Source organism: Lepidothrix coronata, unplaced genomic scaffold (genome assembly GCF_001604755.1).
Source record: "Lepidothrix coronata isolate B3197 unplaced genomic scaffold, Lepidothrix_coronata-1.0 Scaffold100, whole genome shotgun sequence".
Classification (NCBI taxonomy): Eukaryota; Metazoa; Chordata; class Aves; order Passeriformes; family Pipridae; genus Lepidothrix; species Lepidothrix coronata.
Genome location: NW_016690280.1, coordinates 2,120,236 through 2,141,662, shown reverse-complemented (window position 1 = coordinate 2,141,662; position 21,427 = coordinate 2,120,236). Strand labels below are relative to the sequence as shown.

Here is a 21,427-nt window from a genome sequence, read left to right as displayed (position 1 = left end):
CATCAGAGCTTCCCTCCCTTGGATAGCCTGGTGTCCACTTGACAATCTGCCTTCTGGTACAAAAAGGTGAGACTGTGCTTTTCCTCATGTATGAAAAGAATCATAGAATCATAGAATGTTAAGGGGTTGGAACGGACCTTAAAGATCATCTAGATCAAAAAAAAAAAAAGGGGGGGGGTATTGACCTGAAAAACTGCTGAAAAGATCCTTCCCTGGCACAGTGAGCACCAGCCACGTGTACTGAGAACAGGCAGCCCCACGGAGTGGGCAGAAAGGTTTTGGGGACCGGTTCTCCCCGGAGTTTGCAGTATTTCAAACAGGATGAAGATTTACCTCCTCTGAACTCGGGGCTGAGGCTCCCCAGGAGCATTGCAGGAATGCTCGGTAAACAAGCAGTAAACTATTCATTGCCCCGGTGATGGATGCCTCGAAGGGATTAGAAGAGGAAGATGAGCTCAGCATTTGCAAAGAGCAGGGAGGAAATAAATGTTCTGCATTTAGCAATCCCGTGCAGGGGAGCATGGTCAGGGAAGGGGAAGAACTTGGAACAGGGTCTGTCTGCAAAGACCCAGATGGGTGTCTGGCCACTGGTTGTCAAAGCAAAGAGATCACTTGGAAAAACTGCTCCTACTTCCCTGTGTACCAGCCCAGACTGAGAGCTGAGCTCAGTGTTGGCCAGGAAGCAGCTCTCACTGCAAAAATGGGCATTTATTGCTCTCTGGTGGCGAGATGGGCTGTGGAGGAGAGCTGTGTGCTGCGCCGGGGTGCCCAAGAGAAGCCTCCTTGGAGCCTTCTACTGCCTCTGGTCACTCCACAGAGTTTTGTTTCTCTTCCAGCCACGTAGCTCAGGGCACTTGAAGGCAACTTGCTGCCTGCTGGGCAGTGGGGTCTCCTTGGGCTGCCAACAGCCCAGGCAAGAGCAGTACAGCTGCCTCTCCTCACCAAAAGCCCCCCTGTGCCCCATCAGCACCCCTGCCCAGGGGCTGGATGTGCCACAGTGCAGGCCAGCGTGTCCAGCCTCACCATCTGCTCCTCGGTGCTCCTGCATCCCGAGGAGCTCTGCAGCCAGGAGAAGGGAGACTGAGGAGGGTACAGGGCTGCAAAGCCTGGGCCAGGTCAGGACTGACAGCTCTGAGAATCAGTGTCATTTAGGTTGGAAGAGACCTTTAAGATCATCGAGTCCAACCATTAACCCAGCTCACCACCCAAGGCCACCACTAAACCATGTCCCTTAAGTGACACATCTACATATCTTTTAAACACCTCCAGGGATGGTGATTCCACCACTTGCCTGGGTAGCCTGTTCCAGTGCTCTTTTCCTGTGCTCCTGCTTTAGAGATTGAAAATGCAGATGGGCTGTGAGGTAGAAGAGGCCACCTGGCTGCTCCAGTGCCAGAGCTGAGGCTCAGTGACAGGCCTGGGGCGTGGGAGGGCTCTGCCTCCCCCAGAGCAGCTGTTTGTCTGTATATGGGTGTGGTCCCCATGCAAGGTTTGAGCAGCCACTCCTCATTTCCCTAATTCTGTCTCTCACTGACAAAAAACTTTGGTGGTGCTTCTTACAAAACAGGGGTTTGGCAGAGGTATAGGTCACAGACCTCTGTGGAGAACACAGGACAGAAACCAGACAGGAATAAATACAGGAGGTGCTATTCAAGTTAAAACACATTTGGGCCGAGCTGAGCTGCCCCACAGGACCTGAGGTGTGTGGGGCAGTTAAGGGCACAGGCAAGCACATGGTAGCACTCTCCTGTCCACGTCCTTGACAGGGCACTTCTGAAACACCATCAGTAGCTCAGTCCTACTGCACCACATGCTCCAGCACCACTGCTGGGGCCTCATCCTGCCCAGATGCCCAGCCTTGATGTACCACCTCGACTATGGTGCACAGCCCTGCTCCTGAAAAATAAGGTCAGCGTCCCAAGTGCCTGTTGGGGACAAGGAGGCCAAACGCTGCCAGCTCCTTAGGATGTGGTGCAGGACCTCTTCTGGGCCAGTGGTCCTGGAGAGCACAGGACCTGTGCAGGATGCTCCTTAACGGCTCGCACCGGAGTCCCCGAGGTGGGAGATGGGTCAGACGACGTGGCCTCCTTCACTCAGCCACCTGGGCCGGTATGTGGCACAGCCTGGTGTGCCCTCAGGCCCCTGTGGGGCACTGGGGATGGCTCCCAGCTTGGCACGGATGAGGGCCTGCAGGTCCTGGTCTCCCAGCTCGGTCGCTGCGGCGAGGGCCAGGAGGAAGTAGGCTGCTGCATCCTGTTCATCCTAACCATAAAGGACGGGGAAGGTGTTAGGAAATGGTTTGATTGAAGGTCACAAGGCTGAAGGGAATTGGAGCAGAGCCCAGTGGTTCCAGGCAGAACCCAGTGACACCTGATTTCATTGAAATGGGCTCTCTATAATCGCAGCTAAGTGCCAGCACTTCTTTCCAAATTGCCTTTTCCCCTTAAAAACCTGGTTGTGCCAGCACTGGGAGCATTTATTCTAAATTTGCAGATAGGAGGGAGAGTCACAGGTTGCAGCCATGTCTGCTCTGCCAGGAGATGTGACACTTCACCTTCAGCTCTCCGTCAAGGCCAGAGTGCTCAACACAGCACCATGGAAAACATCATTTCTTACCTTCAGCTTGTGCAGGGTCAGGTTGCCAAGGTGGCAATACACCTTGCAGTAGTACAGGGCCTCTCCTGAGCACTGCAGCATGGGGGGACGCATGGCAAGTGTCTTCAGGTAGCAATCTTCTGCCATCTCATACATGTGCAGAAAATAGTAGACTGTAGCCAGGCGGTGGAATGCAACCAGCTCCTGCAACTGATCTCCTGGAAAAGAGTTGCTGATACAGTCAGCCTGCAGCACTCTTAGTCCATCCCCCCAGGCTGGCCTGCTGAGACACTTTGGATGCATTTTCTCAACAGTCTGGGGGCATGGATACCTTTATAAGGAGCCAGTGAGGTGGAGAAAACTGAGCTGTGGGTGGGGTTGCTGATACCACAGCTGGACAGATTGACCTGGGAGTATATCATGATTTCTTGGGTGCTGGATGGGGCTATTACAAGAGTGGTTTCATATCAGACATTCATGCTGGCTTTTTGCCCATTCAAACTATTTCTGTAATGAGAAGGGGTGAATTTATTAGAAGAGCCAGGGCAGAGAGGAACTGCTCAGTCCTGTGCTTTCATCAGACTTCCCATGCTCCAGTGTAGCAACAACCCTACGTTGTCACACAGCTTGAGGGGAAGTGGCCTTAAAAAGATGTTACCACGTAGGGTAAGAATGGGTCCAGCAGTGTTATGGAAGAAGGAGATGCCCCTTTTACAGGCACACTGTTCCCATCCAAGGGAGCCAGTGACTTACAGTACCCCGTGGATGTGCAGCACTCACCAACCCTGAGGCTCAGCCTGGCTGCCAGGGTAGCAAACTCCAGTGCCTTCTCGTAGCCCTGCAGCCTGATCTGCAGCTCTGCCAGCTTGTTGAACAGCCGTAGCTCTGTCTTAGTGGCCTTTAGTTTCCTGGCCAAGGGCACAGCACCTCCCTAAGGAGAGAGAACAGTGAGTCCAGGGTGTTCCTGAAGGTATCATCAATGCCTGCAGAGGGGTGACAGAGCAGCAGGACAGGGACCAAGTACTTGGCATGGCAGGAAGAGGATGGGACAGTTGAGCACTGCAGGTTTAGGTTGTAGTCCCTTCTTTCCCCTGAAAATGAGATTCATATCCCAGAGCGTGGTTCTCAAAACCTGAGCCTCACATCTCTGCCCTTCCTTAGGTGCTTGAAAGTCCACAGGAGTGAACAGCTCACACTTAACACCACCAGGATTTGTAATGTAAGGACCCTGTTCTCACCCCCCAGACAATCTCTGGGGAGAGCTGCAGCCATTGCAAAACCTGTCTGTGCTCCAGGCTTCCCACTATGGCACACTCAGGACCACGCCATCCCTCTCCACCCTCCATCCCTCCTGCCTGGCCACACAGTGCTTCAGTCAGCCTCGGGGCAAAGCCCCCCACAGCCATCACCTTGTGGGGACACAAGCACAGAAATGCTCTGGGGGATCAGTACCCTGTAAAATTCCACTGCTTGATCTCTGTTCCGGTTGCCATTAAAAAAGGTATCGCCTGCTTTCTCATAAAGATCCATGGCCAAGGAGAAGTTCTCCTGCTTCAGAGCAGTCTGAATGGCTGCCTAGAAGGAAAAGGAACTGGAGTGAGAGCTGGAAAGAGACATCTGCACATAGACATTAATATGATTAAATAAAAGCAATATTTTATGAGCTGCTCTTCCACTTTGCAGCTCAGCTGATAAAATAATGCTAGAGATGGAGAGAAGCCAGTAGTCTTCTACTTCAAGAAGTCTCCAATGACTTCCCTGGCACTTACCCCTTATCTATGTATATTTCAATGGGAACTGGTCACTTGGCACCTCCAGCTTCCTTTGGCACTCCTACATTGCTTTCTTACTCAATGAATTCACTTACTTTCCAGCCTCAAAAGTCTCTGACCCAGAACAAGTGATGGGAATGGGACTGCTCCAGCCACCCCATCCATACCTGAAAGTACATTTCCACCAGCTCATCCTCCTGCATAAGATAGTAGAGCCTTCCTGCCTGCAACCAGGCCTCTGCTGCTTTCACAGTCTCTTCAAGGTCAATGAAGATCCTTAGACTTTGTTTGGTGCAATCCAGGGACTGTCTCAAAGCCCTGTGATGGTAACAAGCAAAAAGCCATTACAGAGGAATCACAGGACACTTCCAGCCATTGGCTGCAAAGCTCCCACCACCTCCTCATGGCAAACCTGTCCTCTCCTCCTATAGTTGTCAAAGTTTAGAGACAAATGGGGAGCCACAGCTCTGAGCAATGTGTCCTGGTAAGGTCATGGAGGTCTCTATGCTTTAATGCATGTGTGTGTGTATCATCTGGCAACCTTAGAGCAGTCCAGGACCCCAGTGTTTCCACAGGGGATCCCCTGCATGGTTCCCCTGATAAATAGGGGTTTGTCCAGGTCACCTGCAAACACTATTTGCCCCCCTACACTAATCCCCAAAGTCACCCCCAGCTCCACATGGGAGTACAGGCAGGGAGTTCTTGTACCTTTATCTCCCAGACAGAACCTGGCACCCAAACCCACAAGGTTTGTTCATCCCTTGCATAGTCAAAGAGACAGATCTGTATGTACCTATGCAAGACTTTACAGCTCCTTTTCAAGCCCATGGTCACTGGAGGACATAGGGATAAGCAGCAGGATGAGCCAGAGGGTTGGACATGAAGTCAGCTGTGGGGAAGGGAGAGCCAGGCAGTGCCTAGGGCATTTTGTTTGCTTGGTGTCTCTCCTGCTGGCAACCAGGCTCCAGCTGTCCTTTGAGTCCAGGGAATGGGGTGCTTTGTGGTCTTAAATAGCACCATCCACATGACAGGCATCTGCTTCCTAAATACCTTCCCTCTGAACTCACTGTGACCTGATAGGGGACATGAACATCCCAGTTAGGGATAGCCCTTGCCCATTTGTCTGGGACATGGCAACCAGCTCTCCGCTGTTTGACACATTTGTCTTCTAGGACTGAAGTCTGTGGTCTGTCCAAGTCTCTCTCTCTTCTCTTCTGCCTAATCTAATCAGTCACCTGCAGGTGTCAAGCAGGAGATTGAAAGGTGAGCTGATATGGAGTCTTAAGTACCTCCTACGGGACCTTAAGCACCTCCCTGGGGAAAATATCCCAGTAGATATAGGAAGGGCAGACTCAGCAGCTGGAGGCTGAAACCAGACTTATTCAAATAACAGATAAGGAGCCTATTATTACTGGTGAATGGTGATTAATCACTGGAATAAGCCTCTAAAGGAAGTAATGAATTCCCTGTCACTGGGTCCTCTCCCATGAAGGCTGGATGTTGCTCTGGAAAACTGTGTTTGGCCAGACCCCAGTTCTGTCTGGGACAACTTTTGCCTGGCCGTCGTGACACTCTGGTTGACACTGAACTGTTCCCTCTTCACGGCACAGTGACAGCTCATAAATCTCAGAACCAGAGTCTGCAGGGCAGCTGGAGCCACCACACACCTTCCCACCTCACTTGAGGGATGCCCCAAGAAAGCCACTGCTCTTGCTCTGGGTGAGCAGGGACCCCGCTCTAACAGCCTCAACAGGCACAGACAGGACTTACTCAGGTGTGCCCAAAGCCTGGTAGAGCTGACTGAGAGCCTGTCGGGCATTGCCTTCCAGCTCTCTGTCCTGCAGCTGTTGTGCCAAGGACACCCAGTGCTCGTGGTAGGTGATGCAGGCCTGGAGATCGGGGGACACTTTGCTGTAGAAATGGCAGAGAGACTCAGTGATGTGGAGCTGACCTGCATGGTACAGGGAAAGGGAAAAGGACAGGTCAAGGGGTTGTTTTAGGGAGCTGGCAGGGTGCTGCTCAGAAGGTGAATGCTACCCTGGTCCCCACTGTACTCACTCCTCACGTTATGCCACTTCAGGGCAAAAACCAATGCCAGTTCATAACAGAGTTTGCCATCTTCCATCCTCTGCCTGTCCACCATGGCCTGCGCCAGCCCCAGCAGCACCTGCACCAGCTCCATCTCCAGGTCTTGGCTGCCCTGGAGCTCAGCGTAGAGCTGGACTGACTGGAGCAGGTAGAGCTCGGCCAGCTGGCTGGCCCCACACCCCAAGCTCAGCTGCCCCAGGTTAGCCAGGGCAATGGCCTGATTCCTCTTGTTCCCGGTCTCCTTGGCCTTGTGCAGGGCCCAGAGGAAGTTCTCTGCAGCCGCCTGCACCCGCCCTTCTCCCTTGAGGGCAATGGCCAGGAGGTTGTGCACGGCTCCACCCTGAGTCACACTGTCCGTCCCACTCAGGGACGGCAGGAGCTGCCACAGGATGTCTGCAGCTGGACTTGGCTGGCCCTGCAGGAGGTACATCCACCCCAAAGAGAGGGAAGACTCAAATGCCTCCTCCTCGCCCATCAGTCTGCTGAGGGCTACAGCCCTGGCTGCAAAACAAACCGCCCCGTCCAACACCCCGTGCTGGAGGTACATCCTGGACAAGATGGCACACAGCGTCCTCTGGGTGGGCACAGCTCTGCTCTCACAGCAGAACCGCAGTGCTTGCTTGAGATAGAAGCAAGCCAGTGCTGGGATGCTGCTTCTCTCCAGTTGGCTTCCCAGTAGTTTGGAAGTATTTTGGAGGATGAAGCCAGCTCTCCAAATGGGTGTCGGTGCTCCCTTGGTGCCACTGGGGACAAACAACCTGGCGGAGGCCAGTGCAATATTTGGCAAGTACTTCTTGTCGTACAGGTAGCTCAAGATGGCAGAGGCATCCAGTGGCCCAGAACTAGTGTCTGGGCCGAGCAAAGTGGTGGTGAGACACTGAAGATGCTCCATAAAGGGCAGCACTTCATCAGTTTTGCCCAGTTGTAGGAAGAGCTTGACAATGAGGAAGCAGACCCGTGCCTCCAAGGGAGCATTGCCCACAGCAATGGCTTCCCTCAAGACGTACATCATGACTTCCAGCTCATTTTCAGAGCTGAAAGAGCGGCCAGGCAAGCAGACAAGCAAGGTCACCATTTTCCCCAGCAGGGAGGAGAACTTGTGCTTCATGTTCTGTTTCAAGTAGATGGAGGCAAGGGTCACATGCAATGCTGCCAACAGAGGCAGGTCCTGAAATCCCCTGTCCAGGACACTCATGGCTTCTTCAAAGTAGACTCGAGCCTGGGAGAATTTGACCTTTTTGATGCAGAGCTTACCCAAGAGGAAACAGAGCCTCACATGAGCCCAAACTGAACGAGTCCTCTTGGCCCAATTCCTGGACGTCTCAAGGTACAGGACCAGTTCATCCTCATCGGAGAAACCATAAAAAGTGGAGTGGAGAAAGGAAAAGCTGAGATCATAGAGGCTTTGAAAACTGGATACATAACTATCTTGGTTAAGGAAGGTCAATATGGGGTCAAAGACATCAGCATCATCCATGTGTCCAGCATTCAGGTCAATAAAGAACTTGGGATAATCAAAGTCGTCCATCTTCTCCAGGAGAACATCTTCTAACATAGAAGGGGCTGATTCACTCCCTGGGCTGGACAGCTCGGAGGTGCTAGTTGTAGCCAATTCATTTATTTCCTCCCAAGACTGGAGCAGTTGGATATCTTTACTGGCATGGAGAACAGCCTCTGGAAGGGACAGGAAAACCACAGCAAGGTTAGGAAGAAATTCCTTACTGTGAGGGTGGTTGAGGCCCTGCCACAGGTTGCCCAGAGAAGCTGTGGCTGCCCCATCCCTGGAAGCGTTCAGGGCCAGGTTGGACAGGGCTTGGAGCAACCTGGTCTAGTGGAAGATGTCCCTGCCCATGGTAGGAGGGTGGAGCGAGATGATCTTTAAGGTCCCTTCCAACCCAAACCACTCCTCATGTCAAAATTCACCCTCAGAACTCAACACAAAAGCATCCCATTCTGTCCCCTCCTCATACTCACCTGATGGCACTTTTGGGAACATGGCTGCAGGTTCAAAACCGTCTATACAAAAAGACAAACAGAAAACAAAAAGTCCAAAGCCTTAGTCAGTGTTAATGTGCAGACACAGTCCCCCAAACCTTATAGACATCTCCTGCTGCTCTGCTAAACTCCAGACCCTTGTGTGGCTTCCAGCTGCAGACACCACAGGCAGCTGCAGTTCAAATCCCTGGGATCTGCTGGGGTTTGGTGCTGTGTAAGACCACGGAGAACAGCTTTTAGCTGGTGGTGAGGTGAGGTAATGTGATAGTTACCTGGGAACAAGCAAGTAGGGTTTTATCAGCTCTCTCTTATAGAGCCTTGTGGTGTCTATTCAGAGGTTTTCATGTATGAGTGCGTCTGTACCTCAGGCTCATTGCCCCTCATCTGGTTCCTCTGAGAGAGTTCCCCTGAATCCCAGGAGACTCAGGCTTAGCCCTGCATGGCCACATTGTGCTTCCAGGTAGTGAGAAAGCAAGAAATAGAGACACAGAAACCAGCTGAAGTCCAAAAGCCACACTGGAAGCACAGAGAAACTGAGCACCCAGGAGCCCTGACTCATGTAGGCAGGGACTTAAAGCCAGAATCAGTGGAGAGCAGAACCTGCCAGGGTTCCCCACAGCTGAAAAGCTGCCCTGGGAGCAGAGAAGACCCCTACAAACTGCAGTGTGGCAGGGGTCACCTCTTGAGGATATCTACAGCCTCCATGACCAGGCTGAGCAGAGGCTTTGGAGGTTGGCTCTGCCACAGCAGTCCTCTCCACTGCAAAGCCCAAGCAAGGAGCTCTCTAGGCACTGTCCAGCATCATTCTCCGTGGGGATCCACAGGTCTGGGCATGTAAGGAGAGGGGACACTCACCCAGGCGGTACACAGAGGTGATGTCAGTGCGTGCCAGGTCCCCCAGGAGGGTGGTGAAGTGCCGCTCGTCACCATTGCACGGGATATGCAGGAGGGGGGACTTTTCTTCTTCGCTCAGAAACACCAAGCCCTTTCCCCTGGGGTGAGGCAGATGTCAGGAGAAGACAGTCAGTGTCTCCCTGGTGCTACAGCTGTCCTGTAGGATGGGATTTTCCATCCCTCCTCTTCCTCCCACCATAAAAGTTCTGCTGCAGATGAACACAGGATTTTGGACACCTTCCCCATCCAGGTTCTCCATGAAGGAACCAATGGATACCAGAGGAAAGGAGCTATTGGTATTTTTATTTAATCCAGAATCCCCTTCTGAGGCCAGGACAACATCTGACCTCCTCTTTATTCTCTGGAGTGTCAGAGAAAAGTGCTTGCAACTTAACCTTGGGTAAGTGACTGAGTAAGGAAAGCCCAACAGACCTAGCAACAGGTTAAGACCTTGTCCTCCCACACACACTCTTAGAGGAGAAGCCTTTTTGGATGGGCACTGAACTGGAGCTATATCTTTAAGCCACCCATAGAGACAACTGCCCGAGTTGTCAGAATGGGGTTGTGTCACCCTTCTTCCCTGCATAACTCTTGCTTTGTCCTTGAGAGTATTGAATTCTGCTCAGGGAGAAACTGTGTCAGTGGTCATTCTGCCTTGACAGCAATCCTACAGAAAGTAAAGAGGCAGAAGGAAGCCAAGCATGACTTGGTTTTCTCGTCAGGGATTGCTCATCCCACCCTTGCCAGACTCACAGCGCCTCAGACAAAGCTACAAAGTGAAGACATTTCTAGGTGGAGTGAAGCCAGTTTGTCTGGTACACAGATGTCCTGGGCTGCCTTAGCATGGAGCCAGGTTAGCCTAGGGCCAGATCTGTTCCTCTCCAAGAACCACCTGAGGCAAGTGAAATATGATTGCTTTGTCTGGGCAGAGACTGCTGCAGCCTGTTGGCAGCAGAGCCTGGCCAAGGCTTCTGGTCAGACCTCAAATGGATTCTCTGTGGTCTTGCGAAGCAAATTACCTGCCCTAGACTCTCATACAGCCTTGAGTTGGGACTTGGAATCTTCCCTCCATTTTCTCCTGAATTTAATGTGATAAGTAAACTTACAGAGGTTCACAAGCCTCGGGACTTATGTAGCGGGTTGGAACAAAGCCAGTGCTCCCACTGCTGAGGGATTTGCCCACAAACCACGGGAGTCCTGGAATGAAGAAGCCTATGACTTCTATGCTGTCTCCTTTGGAGAAACTCAGCTCATCCCATGCTGCTCCTCTGTGGTCCTCGGTGGCGGTGCACCTGCCTTTGACTGGGAAACCAAAGCAAACAAGGGCATTTTAGTGTGAGGCCACTGCTAAAACTTTCATGCTGGAAAAGACTTGGGCAAGGAGAGACCACGATTTCAGTTTGAGAAGGCTGCCTCTCTCTCCCCTAAGATTTATTATGCTCTTTGATTCAGACCTCTGCCATTTCTTCTTGAGAAATGGATTATAATAAAATATACGGGAGGGAGGGATAAACTCCACACAGCTGAAGGCTGAAGCCTCTGAGAGCTGCAGTCTGGAAGGTGACTGGAAACATGGAGCTTCACAGAAGCTGCACTGTCTCAGCTCTCTGCCAGGAGTGAAATCTTGAACAGCACAAATGTCCATCACACTACATGCCAAATTCACACCTGCAGGGATCTCTCATGTCCAGCATACTCTGAACAGGACTGGCCTGGGGCTAACTGGTGAATGGTGGGCACAGGTTTCATGTGCACACTTGTGGGACCCTCATTATTTAAAACTTCAATCCTGAATGGATGAAAGGAGACATAAAATTGTAGTGGAATAGGAAAACCCAGTGGCAGAAGGATGCCACCAGCAGCCTGCTGTACCCTACATTCTTTGTATCATCCTTTGAAGTACACACGGTTTGCAAGCTCTGTTCTCCATTCCAGAGGGTCCAGAGATGCCGTATTCCCTTAGAGCACCCAGAAATGGTGTGCCATTGCCAGAACAAGAGATGAACTCTTTGCATTTGTGGCCAAAACCAGGCTTGCGAGAGCCATGCCCTTCCCTGGGATGCTGCCTTACACAGGTATCACTCACCAATTGGCTGAGAGGTTGTCCCACTGATCTCCTGGGAGATGCCAAAACTCACAGCATAATTCTTCAGGAACCACCTGCAAGGCAAAAGGAAATCGCACTGGTCCTCTCTGAGCAGTCCTGTCCTCAGGCCAGCACCAGGGATGGTGTCACACAAGCAGGACACATGTTCTGTTCCCTGGGAGTGCCAGCATGGCCAGCACAGCCAGCCCAGTAATTCCTTGTAATGGTTTTACTGGGCACAGAGGGCAGTTTGCACCACACCATGGTAAGAGCAGGATAAATTTGCTAGGCTGTAAGGAGGATTTCACCATGTAAGAGGCGCTGCAGGTGTCTTTGAGGTTCAGCCAGGTGACAACGTGAAGCCCCACTTTGGCTGGCATTGCCTAAATTTTTTCTCCACTTATTCATCTGTAAATGACAGATAATCTCATGTATGACCTAAATGAGTATCATACAGGAATGATATCTAAGTACAAGTATGTCCGTGCTCTGTCTCATTAACAGGACCTGAATTGGTTCCAGTAGTTGTCTTTATGCATAATCTACATCCTCATGAAATTGTGAGGCTCTTTCCCATTGCCAGAGGCAAGAGCAGTTTCCCATACCAGGCTTTGGTGCCAGCTCATGCATCAGGATCAGGAAAGCATCTTGGCTTGAGCCCTATTAATTCACCAGTTTACTTACTGGTAAAAAGGGTGAGGTATTGGCTCTAGAGCTGTCATGGGCACCACGCCTCGTTGACCCGTCAGTAAGGACATCCCTTCCCATTTTGAGTCCTCTCCAACATTCTTCACATGGATCAGCTCATTCTTGCAGAGCTGCAGGCCTTCTTCTCCCTCCTGCTCTGCCTTCCAGGCACCTGGCATTGCTCTGGAGAAAAAGTTACCTGCAGATAGAAAGAGTCATGCTGGGGTCAATGGCACCAGTGCAAGGCATGGCCCAGCACAGAGCTGCAACTCAGCCCTGCTGGGACAATTTTGAGGAACTCCCCACATGTGAACTCCCCTCACACCTTCCTGGAGGAGTAGATCCATATATATGGTGGCCAAATGATCCTCATCCACAGTGACTTTGATCTCCGTGTCCTCCATCAGGGCACAGTTTAGCCAGTACTCCTGGTCAAACAGAAGCTGCTCCAGGCAGCTGCCCACGTATCCTAAGGAATCAAGAGGGAAATCAGTGTTACCGTTGTCCTTCATTGGGAAGCATGAAGGGCTCTTTGGATATTTCCTAGTCTGCCATCTGCAACCATGCTGTGAGGCAAAAGCCTTTAATTTTGTCTCCATACCCAAAATGCAATAGAAGGATTATCCAGAAGGCATCCTCCTGGGTCTCCTTCACTGATCCAGACAGTAGTTTCATAAACAGTCAAAAGACTGCAAGGTTTTCTAATTCATATTCTTCACCTGTCCACCCTGTTACATTACAGTACCTTCTTCAAAAATGCTTCTCACACTGTCTGTTTAGACCTCCCAACACCTTGAAAACATTACCTAAAGTCAGATACGTGGAAAACTTCCAGACTTCTTCCAAGGTTTTGAAGGTGAGGAGGAACCGATCCTCCTGTGCTTGCATACAGACCAGCCTGGCTGACAGCTCCTACACAGGGGAGACAAAGCAGGATTCAGGGACAGTCTGGGACTCTGACAGGGGGTCTAATGATATTAGACCCTGGAATGAGACTAGCACTCATGTATCAGCATAGTTGAGACTGAAGCTGTGTGAGTTGTTTGCCAGGGGTTAAGGTTGTTCTAACCACTGAGTCCTTCCTAGCTCACTCCAGGGCTGTCTGCATGATCCCTCAGGCAGCTCAGAGCCCCCAGTACAAGGCTCCTACCATGAGGCTCAGATTTGCCTCTCACCTGTTACCAGTTCATTTCCCCCATCCTTCCAGTCCCCTCCAGAGTCCCTGTGTGCAGGCACACACCCTGCAGTGGCCTTGGAGAAACTTCTCTTTCTCAGCTAGGTTTGGTATCCCATCACATATCCCATCCTGCCAGGAGCATCCCAGGACATGCTCTGCTCTGCCAGGCTGGGGCTTCTACCTTGAACAGGGCACAGACACCTCTGTCATCACTCTCCAGGGCCCACAGCTTCTTTCTGGCTGCTTCCTGGAGCTGGGAATTGAGGCAGCCGGAGGAGCGACTCTCAACGGAGAAGAAGAGTGATATCTCTTGAAACAAAAAAGTTAAGGGGGTTAAGGGGTAGAAGGAGCTCTGTGGCACCCAGAGCTGCCTGTGCCAGGCCCAGCAGTGCCTCCAGCCCGGCTGTGATGCTCAAAGAACACAAACCCAGCTCGTCCTCCCCCTTCAGCCACCCAGATAAGAGACTCAAGGGATGGCAGGGGCTCTGCTACATCTGGGAGATTCCACAGGCATCTTACCTGGTGGAAAGCCCTCTCTGACAGCCAGCAGCACCAAGGAGGTGTCCGGGGAGCCATCTCCTGCCTCAGTAGTGGGGTTGCTTGGCTCTGATGCCCCAGCCTTACCTGGCGAGGAGGGAACACACAGAATAGCTGCTGACAAATGTTGTGGCAGAGGTTTAGGATAACCTGCCTAACCTGAGAGCACCTGAGGGCTCAGCCCAGGGGTTGCACTGCAGATCTGGCTGGGATTAGGTGAATCTGGTACCACTCTACAATCATGCTCAAGGCTGGAGGCAAGATCCGTGGGATTGATGTGTCTTAAGTACACGATATCCTTGATGATGGGCTTCTTTCCAGCGCTGGAGGGGCTTTGGAATGTCCAAGAGCTTTCCCTCCTTGCTCTTGGACAGACCCTCACTGAGCAGATCTGTTAGAAGGATGTTTTAGAGGAGACCTCAGAGCAAGAGCAATTCCCCAGCAGAGGAGAGTCAAGGCCTTGCAAAATTCTTTACTCATCAATTTTGACAGTCAAAATGAGATTTTCTCCCCTGCCTGGTTGGTAACTGATATCCAAGATGCATTCTCTCTGCTTCACACATTGTCAACCATTGCCATAAAGGATTCAGGAACTGAAACTTTAGCTGGTAATTATGTTAATGAAAGCTGAGGCACACAAAAATCCAGCTTGCTCTTCCACAGCTGTATTGGCTGTGGAGGGATAATGAGATTAAAACCCAATTTTTGTCAGTAATCAGATTGGACTTGTAAGACAAACAAGGACCCAGAGATCTGGAGCTGGAACATGCAGCAACTTCTCTAAGTCACTTCTGTGACCATAACTATACTCTACAGTTCTTTTAATTCAGCCAGCTTTGCAAGCTAGTCAAATAAACTGTTATTTGCATGCAGAATTATAATCCTTATTTATAGTTAGCAAGTAAAAAAGAATGGCCCAAGGCTGCACATGTCATGAATGAGCTTTTCTTTGAAAGAAAAGGCTCTACATTTCTCAGCAGTTGATTTGAACACTCTTAACAAAGGACCTCATCTAGCAGCTCCATCCTCTTCCACACGTGGGGGAAACAGAGAAGGGGAAGTGAAAGGAGACACTGGCAGAACTAAATCCAAACTGGCTCCGGCCAGGCTGGGCTCGCCTACCCGTTGCCACTCCTCCCTCTCCTCCTCCCCTCCCTGCATCCCAGCAGACCCTGCCAGGCTCCACTGGGCAGGGCTGGGTCCCAGTTCCCTGGTCATGGGTACCTGATGCCATGGTCCTCTCCTGACACCATTTTCCCTGGTGTTCAGCTGCTGTTTGGTGCAGATGGTCCCAGCGGGGCAGGAGCACAGGCAAGTGGGGACAGCAGGAGTCACACTCTTCGCCTGGGGAAGATGGAGGGTGGGCAGAGACGTTCGGATCCCCAGCAAGATGCTCCCTGCCTGAGAGGTCTCCGTAGGATGTGCCAGTGGAGGTGGCAGATTGGACACTGCTCTTGCCACCTCCATCAGTGGCAGGACAGAACATGACTGTGGGTCTCCAGAGCCAAGCAGGGATGAGGACTTACTCGGGTGAGCAGAGAAATGGGTTTGCTCTCACGGATTCAGTGTTTATTTTTGTTTGGGCCAGGCTCAGAAAAGGAACTGGGAACTGTTTTCAAGAGACCAATTGAAACTGCTGGTGAGGAGTCCTTCCCAGTCGTGCCAATGAGTCATTTACCTCCCTGGTGCTGAAATATTTTGTAACAGTGGGCAGGAAACAGCCGCAGCCCAGAGCTGAGTGCAGGTCCCAGCACTTGGGGCTGCACTCCTGGCAGCCACGGCTGAGTGCTCATGGCACCCTCTGGCACTGGCTCTCCTGGGGGACACGTGGCCACAGAAGCTGGCCCTGAGCCACCTCCCTCCTCCAGCCCTTTAGCACAGCCCCATGACCTCATTTGGACACACTGGTACAGGAATCGTGTCTTGGGGGCTGGCAGCACCCCTTGGGCTCTGCAAACCTTGCAGTGCTTGGGGGACTCCTGGGCAGCAGTGGCAGCCAGACAGGGGTGGCAAGGGGCTCCAGAAAAGCCAACAGCGTGGGAACCTCCTCAGTTGTTCTCTCCCCTCCCCAGCCAAAATGTCCTGCCTCATTCCCTGCGCACCCTAATCCAGTGGGCAAGAGGAGGTGGCACCAGAAGCCGCCTCAGGAAAGGCAGGCAAACAGCCAAAGGGGCCCGTGCTCAGCACTGGTGAGCCCAGAGGCCCCGTCCAGCAGGACGAGCTCCGCAGCCACAGGTCTTGCAGCCCAGCTCAGACAGAGCAGGGCTGTGGCATCCCCACGGACAGCTTACCTGTGCATCCCAGGGACAGGTCCTGGTGCCAGGGGGTCCCCAGGCAGCAGCCCATGTGTCCAGTGGCACCGCCAGCCCCGGGGCAGTGGGCTGTTGCTGCTGCTGCTGCTCTTGCCTGGCCAGCACCGCGGCCCGGCCACAATGCACAATGCGCCTTTTGACCGGGCACCGGCTGCCAGCACGGCGGGGGCGACGGGCACGGAGTCAGGGAATGGTTTGGGTTGGAGTCATAGAGTCAGAGCATCATTTAGGGTAGAAAAGGCCTTTAAAATCATCCAGTCTGACCCTAAGCCTAACAGTGCCAAGTTCACCACCAAATCATGTCCCTACGTGCCACATGTACACGTCTTTTAAATCCTTCCAGGGATGGTGACTCCACCACTCTCCTGGGCAGCCTGTTTCAATGCTTGACAACCCTTTCCATGAAGAAATTTTTCTTAGTATCCAATCTAAACCTCCCGTGGTACAACTTGAGGCCATTTCCTCTCGTTCTCTTGTTCCCTGGGAGCAGAGCCTGACCCCCACCAGGCTCCCTCCTCCTGTCAGGGAGTTGTAGAGAGCAAGAAGATCCCCCCTTGAGCCTCCTTTTCTCCAGGCTGAGACCCCCCAGCTCTCTCAACTCTCCTTATAGGACTGACTCTCCAGACCCTTCCCCAGCTCCGTTCCCATCTCTGGACACACTCCATCCTCTCAATGTCATTCTTGCTATGAGGGGCCCAAAACGGGCAGAACTGGGCCCAGAACTTGAGGTGCTTCACCAGTGCCCAATACAGAGGGACAATCACTGCCCTGGTCACAATACTGCTGCTACAAGCCAGGATGACATTAATCTTCTTGCCCGCCTGGGCACACTGCTTCATCCTTCTTATTAGCCCCCTTTAGCTATTAAAAGGCTGCAATAAGGTCTCCCCAGAGCCTTATTAGCCTTTCTTCCTAGGAGAGAGGTTCCAGCCCTCCAGTCATTTTCACAGCTCTGGTCTGGATCCCCTCTGACAGGTCCATGTCTTTCTTGTGCTGGGGGCCACAGAGCTGGATGCAGCACTCTGTGGGGCTCTTACCCCATCCATTGGCACTGCTGCCCTGTCCTGGCCCCCAGTTACCCTGGGCTCCACTCTGGCCCTTGCCTTTGGGATCCCATTGCCCAGCCCACATGGCACATTCCTCTCATTCCTTCCACGAGCTGCAGCATTGAGAGCCCCTCAGTCTGCCAAGCCTGATCGAGCTTCCAGCTGGTGCCAACTTCCAAAGGAAATCTTATTCCTCACACCACTGGAAGCACCTGCCTCACCTGCATGGATGCCCCACTGAAGCCCACCCAGCATCCTCCATCCAGAGCTGGCCGTGTTCCTGGGCCACCTTCCTGCCCTTCCTGCCCGATGCTTTCCCTGTTTCACTGTGGGGGCAGCTGGCAGCACTGCCCACTCCTCACCAACCCCAGCAGAGCAGAGCTACATCCAGGCAAGCCACAGGTGGGTTCTCTGCAAGCCCAGACGCTGTGAGCTCCGGTGGGGCTGGCAGGGCTCACCTCATCTCCGAGATCAGGGCTGTCTGAACCCCGGATCCAAACACCAGGAGGGACTGGTTTGGCTGCTGTGCAGGATCCCCTGGGCTACACAGGATGAGTCTCATTCCCTCCTCGCTCACATGCTTTGACCTTCCCCCTTTCCAGGACCAGGACTCAGTGCTGGCTGTGCTGTCTCACTGTGCTGTGGGTGGCAGATGTCTGCAGAGCATCTCTGGGGAAGAGCAACACAGCTCCTGCAAAATAAAACCCGAAAAGTCTAGGAAGAGAAGTTGCAGGTGGGGAGGTCTTTTACTGATGGACCTTTACGTCAGCAACCAGCCAGTGCCACCACAGCAGTGATTTGTTTTCCATCCTTCCCCAGGAGCATGGATGGCTTTCCCAGATTGCCAGGCTGCATCCCAATGCATGACAATGCCTTGAATTTATCCAGAGTAGTGATTAATTACTCCAGTGAGTAATTTAGGCCAGATTGGATGCATCTATGAGCAACCTGGTCTAGTGGAAGGTGTCCCTGCCCATGGCAGAGGGGTGGAACGAGATGAGATTTAATGTCCCTTCCCCTAAACCATTCTGTGATTTTATAATCCAGAGAGGGTATTTCTCACCACATTTCCGTGCTGTGACAGGGGCTGCCTGGCACCACTGTGATATCCCTTTAGGGTGTGCAAAGCATGAGGAGTACCCAGCTGTGGGACAGCTGTGGCAGGATGGAGTCCATCTTCATGGAGCTGGCTGGGAAATTTCAAACAGAAGTGAAGTCAAACCAAAAGGCTCTGCAGGGAAGGTTGCACTGAGTGATGCTTCTGTGCAGCCCTGGCCACCATACGCCTGCCCAGGAGAAGACTGAAAGAGTGGGGGTTCCTAGTCCTTAACAGGAGAAACTAGATGTCAAAATATTGGGGTTGCCTGGAGAAGGGACCGTCCTCTTGACCCTCCTCCTGAGCCCCAGGTGTCAGGGAGCTGCAGTGCTCTTCTGGCTCTCCTGCAAAGATGTGCAGCTGCTGGGACCTGCACGAAGGTGAGTGCTGGGACGGGCCAGCTCTGCTCTCCCTGTGGCAAAGACACTGTCTGTTCCCATTGCTCACTGGCCCTGGAAAGCTCCACATTTAGAAAACTCCCCCAACTGACCTAGGCATGCTCTGAATGTGCAGAACTGGAGGGGGAATTCAGATCCAGATGCAGGTGTCAGCCTGCTTGTGCTCAGAGCACAGAGTTGGAGTTTTGTGACGGAGTCAGTCGCAACTTAACACAAAAGATGTTGCAGTTCTGGGCCCAGGTTGTCAAAGTGGTCAGTGCCTGAGTAGGGCAGCATGCTCTCAAACAAAGCTTTTTCCTTCCTTCAGAAGGCTCTTGGTTTTAGCAATACCTACTCACCAATTAGCAGCAAATTCTCCTACACAGGAGAAAATATTATTTTACATAACCAGAATTTTTTTTTTCATTTTCTAAACAAAAATGTCTTCCTTTGTGGTTTTGAAATTTCTTTTTGCTTTAAAGTTTACCTTAATAACCTAGCAACCAAACCCATCCTTATACAAGCAAAGGTATCACCTCCTGTTTGACTTGAACTGGAATTTGCCTTTTGGCCAGTAACCTGAAAACCTCCTGTTCTGCTTCCTACCTCTCACCACACCAATCCTGGATCTACCCTGGAGAGCCCCCACTACTGCTGCTGAAACCTGTCATCCTGGCCTCCTTGGAAATACTTCCTGATAAGTATGGAAGCAGTTTCCTGGGGTCTCAGCCTGTTCCAGCTGGGGGTCTCTGCCTGTGTCAGCTCTCCAGGGTCTCTGCTCCCTTTGTAAACCTGGGCAGGCTCTGCAGGCAGAGTGCCAGCAGGCCACATTTCCCTACCCATGGCATGAAACAGGAGGAGTGTGGCTGTCCAGGCACCCTTTGGCTGGGGGACAGAGCTGCCACAGACACAGAAGGTCTCCAGGCCTGTCACACAGCACCACCCATCCCTGGGACCAAATCCACGTTCCTAAATCCAGCATGTCTGCTCTGATTTCTCCTGTCAGTTCCTGGGTACAAAGGACCCAAACCAAACCTGTCCTTCCCCAGTGTGCTCATCACCGTTGCACCTGAGCCTCAAATTCATCCGGGACAAAAACACAAACTCTCTGCCCCAACCTGGATTTCCACAGCCATGTCCCTGCACTGGATCTCTCTGGACATCTGCAACCTCCACGTCCCGGCTGTGTTTGCTCAGCTGGGGACGAAGGGTTCGGGCAGGCAACCAGCACCCAGCGAGAGACCCGGCACGGCGGCTGTACTGACCTGCTCCTGCACACACGCCCCTTGCTCTGCTTCCCAGCACCGCTTCCCTCATGGAGAACTCTTGGCCACGAAACTCCAGCCTCTCCAAGGCGGTTTCCCCAGGGGAATGCTGCCGGTGCCGGGACGCAGCGCGCACCCGTGCGAGCGCACAGGGCTGTGTACGTGTTTGCGAGGCGGGCGAGCGTGCCCTGCACGGCCACTCCCTCACACGAGGAAAGGAATTTCTTCCAAGAGCGGCTTATCATCTTGGGAACCTCCGCTTCCCAGCAGAGCTGCCGGCGCGGAGGTCAATGAGTTACCCAGAGTTATGCTATAAACAGCCCGGCGCTCCGGCAGACTGCCGGCTCCCGAAGGGAAGCACGAACGCCAAGGCACCACCTTCGCCCTGGCTCTGCAGTAAACAAGGGCTGGCGAGGGGGATGCCCGTGGGCACAGCGTCAGGGCACGGTGTCAGGGCTTGGCTCAGCCCCGGCGTGACCACCTCGGACACAGCTCTCTCCCACTCTCAGCGGCTGCTTTGCATGAGCAGCCTCTCCTGGACTCACCTGTCCCCTGCTCCCGGCCCCGGCGCCGCGTCCTTGGGGCTGGTGACCTTCCGTCCTCGCTGTGCTCCGACTGCCTCTGCGACAGCAAAGTCCGGGGAGAGGCATTCCCGGGTGATCCTGGCGAGGTGGCAGAGGCGCCCAGCTCTGAACCCCCCTTCTTCTCTGACAGAATGCAAATACAGGCACACTGAACAAGGGATCTGTGGACCCAGCAGTATTTGTGCTTCCTGGCTAAACTCCCCAACAGAGGAAAATACAGGGATTTTTTTTTTCTGTTGGAAACAATTAGTTAATATCAAGCTTTCCCAATATTTCTGTTTCTTTCTGGGAATGCTCAGAAGCTGGCCGTTCCTTGGCAGGTTCAAAACGAAGCCTCATTGCTTTTCAGCTTGTTATTTAAAAATGAACCTGAAAGAAAAGGAAGTCAGCCTAAACTCAACTTCACTCAAGGAAAAAAGCAAACAAACAAGATGAAACATTTTGTTTCAGGCCAAATCCCCTCCTGTTTCATGGGTTTGATTCTCTGGTATGGGTGGGGGGACCCATTTTGGTGTGAAATGGAGCGGAGCTTACCTTCCCTCCACATCTGAAAGCCCACCCACAGCCCAGCACCCACTGCAGTGGGGGGGTTGGTGGGGGGCACTGGGACAGTAGTAGGAATAGGAGGGCCGGTGGGGACATTTCCTTGGGGACATTTCCTCGGGGACATTTCCTCATTCCTGCACTCTCTGCTTTTACTTTCACCCTCTGCAAAAGGACAGAGCAGTGATAAGCACCTGCCTACCTCATACTTCCAACTCTCTGGCAATCCAGGACCCCTCAGGCTGGGGTCATACCTTGGGGACAGAAGCATGGGGGACAGAGACCTGTCCCATGTACCTCCACTCACATCTTTGCATACCCAAGGGTAGCCTTGGGACAGCATCTTCCCTGCTGTGCTGGCAGCTGGGGGCAG

The 21,427-nt window shown here is 52.6% G+C and overlaps 1 protein-coding gene across 3 annotated transcripts; it reads right to left on the bottom strand.

Annotated features, from left to right (window-relative positions):
- Nucleotides 1–1,286: 1,286 nt before the first annotated feature.
- SH3TC2 (SH3 domain and tetratricopeptide repeats 2) lies at nucleotides 1,287–20,066 on the bottom strand. 3 transcript variants are annotated; one of them, XM_017822857.1, is made up of 18 exons: nucleotides 19,928–20,066; nucleotides 15,056–15,175; nucleotides 13,814–13,918; nucleotides 13,476–13,603; nucleotides 12,924–13,029; nucleotides 12,443–12,586; nucleotides 12,115–12,316; nucleotides 11,431–11,504; nucleotides 10,451–10,646; nucleotides 9,306–9,442; nucleotides 8,430–8,471; nucleotides 6,426–8,129; nucleotides 6,138–6,318; nucleotides 4,535–4,685; nucleotides 4,048–4,170; nucleotides 3,376–3,526; nucleotides 2,617–2,813; nucleotides 1,287–2,262 (listed from the first exon to the last, which is right to left on the bottom strand). In XM_017822857.1, exons 1-18 carry the CDS (start codon nucleotides 19,977–19,979, stop codon nucleotides 2,071–2,073), a joined length of 4,005 nt encoding a protein of 1,334 aa, XP_017678346.1. In that variant the 5' UTR covers nucleotides 19,980–20,066; the 3' UTR covers nucleotides 1,287–2,070. The 3 variants fall into 3 exon arrangements, with proteins under 3 accessions (XP_017678346.1, XP_017678347.1, XP_017678345.1); XM_017822858.1 differs by lacking the exon at nucleotides 15,056–15,175; XM_017822856.1 differs by lacking the exon at nucleotides 19,928–20,066 and having other exon boundaries at nucleotides 15,056–15,354.
- Between the last annotated feature and the right edge of the window lie 1,361 nt (nucleotides 20,067–21,427).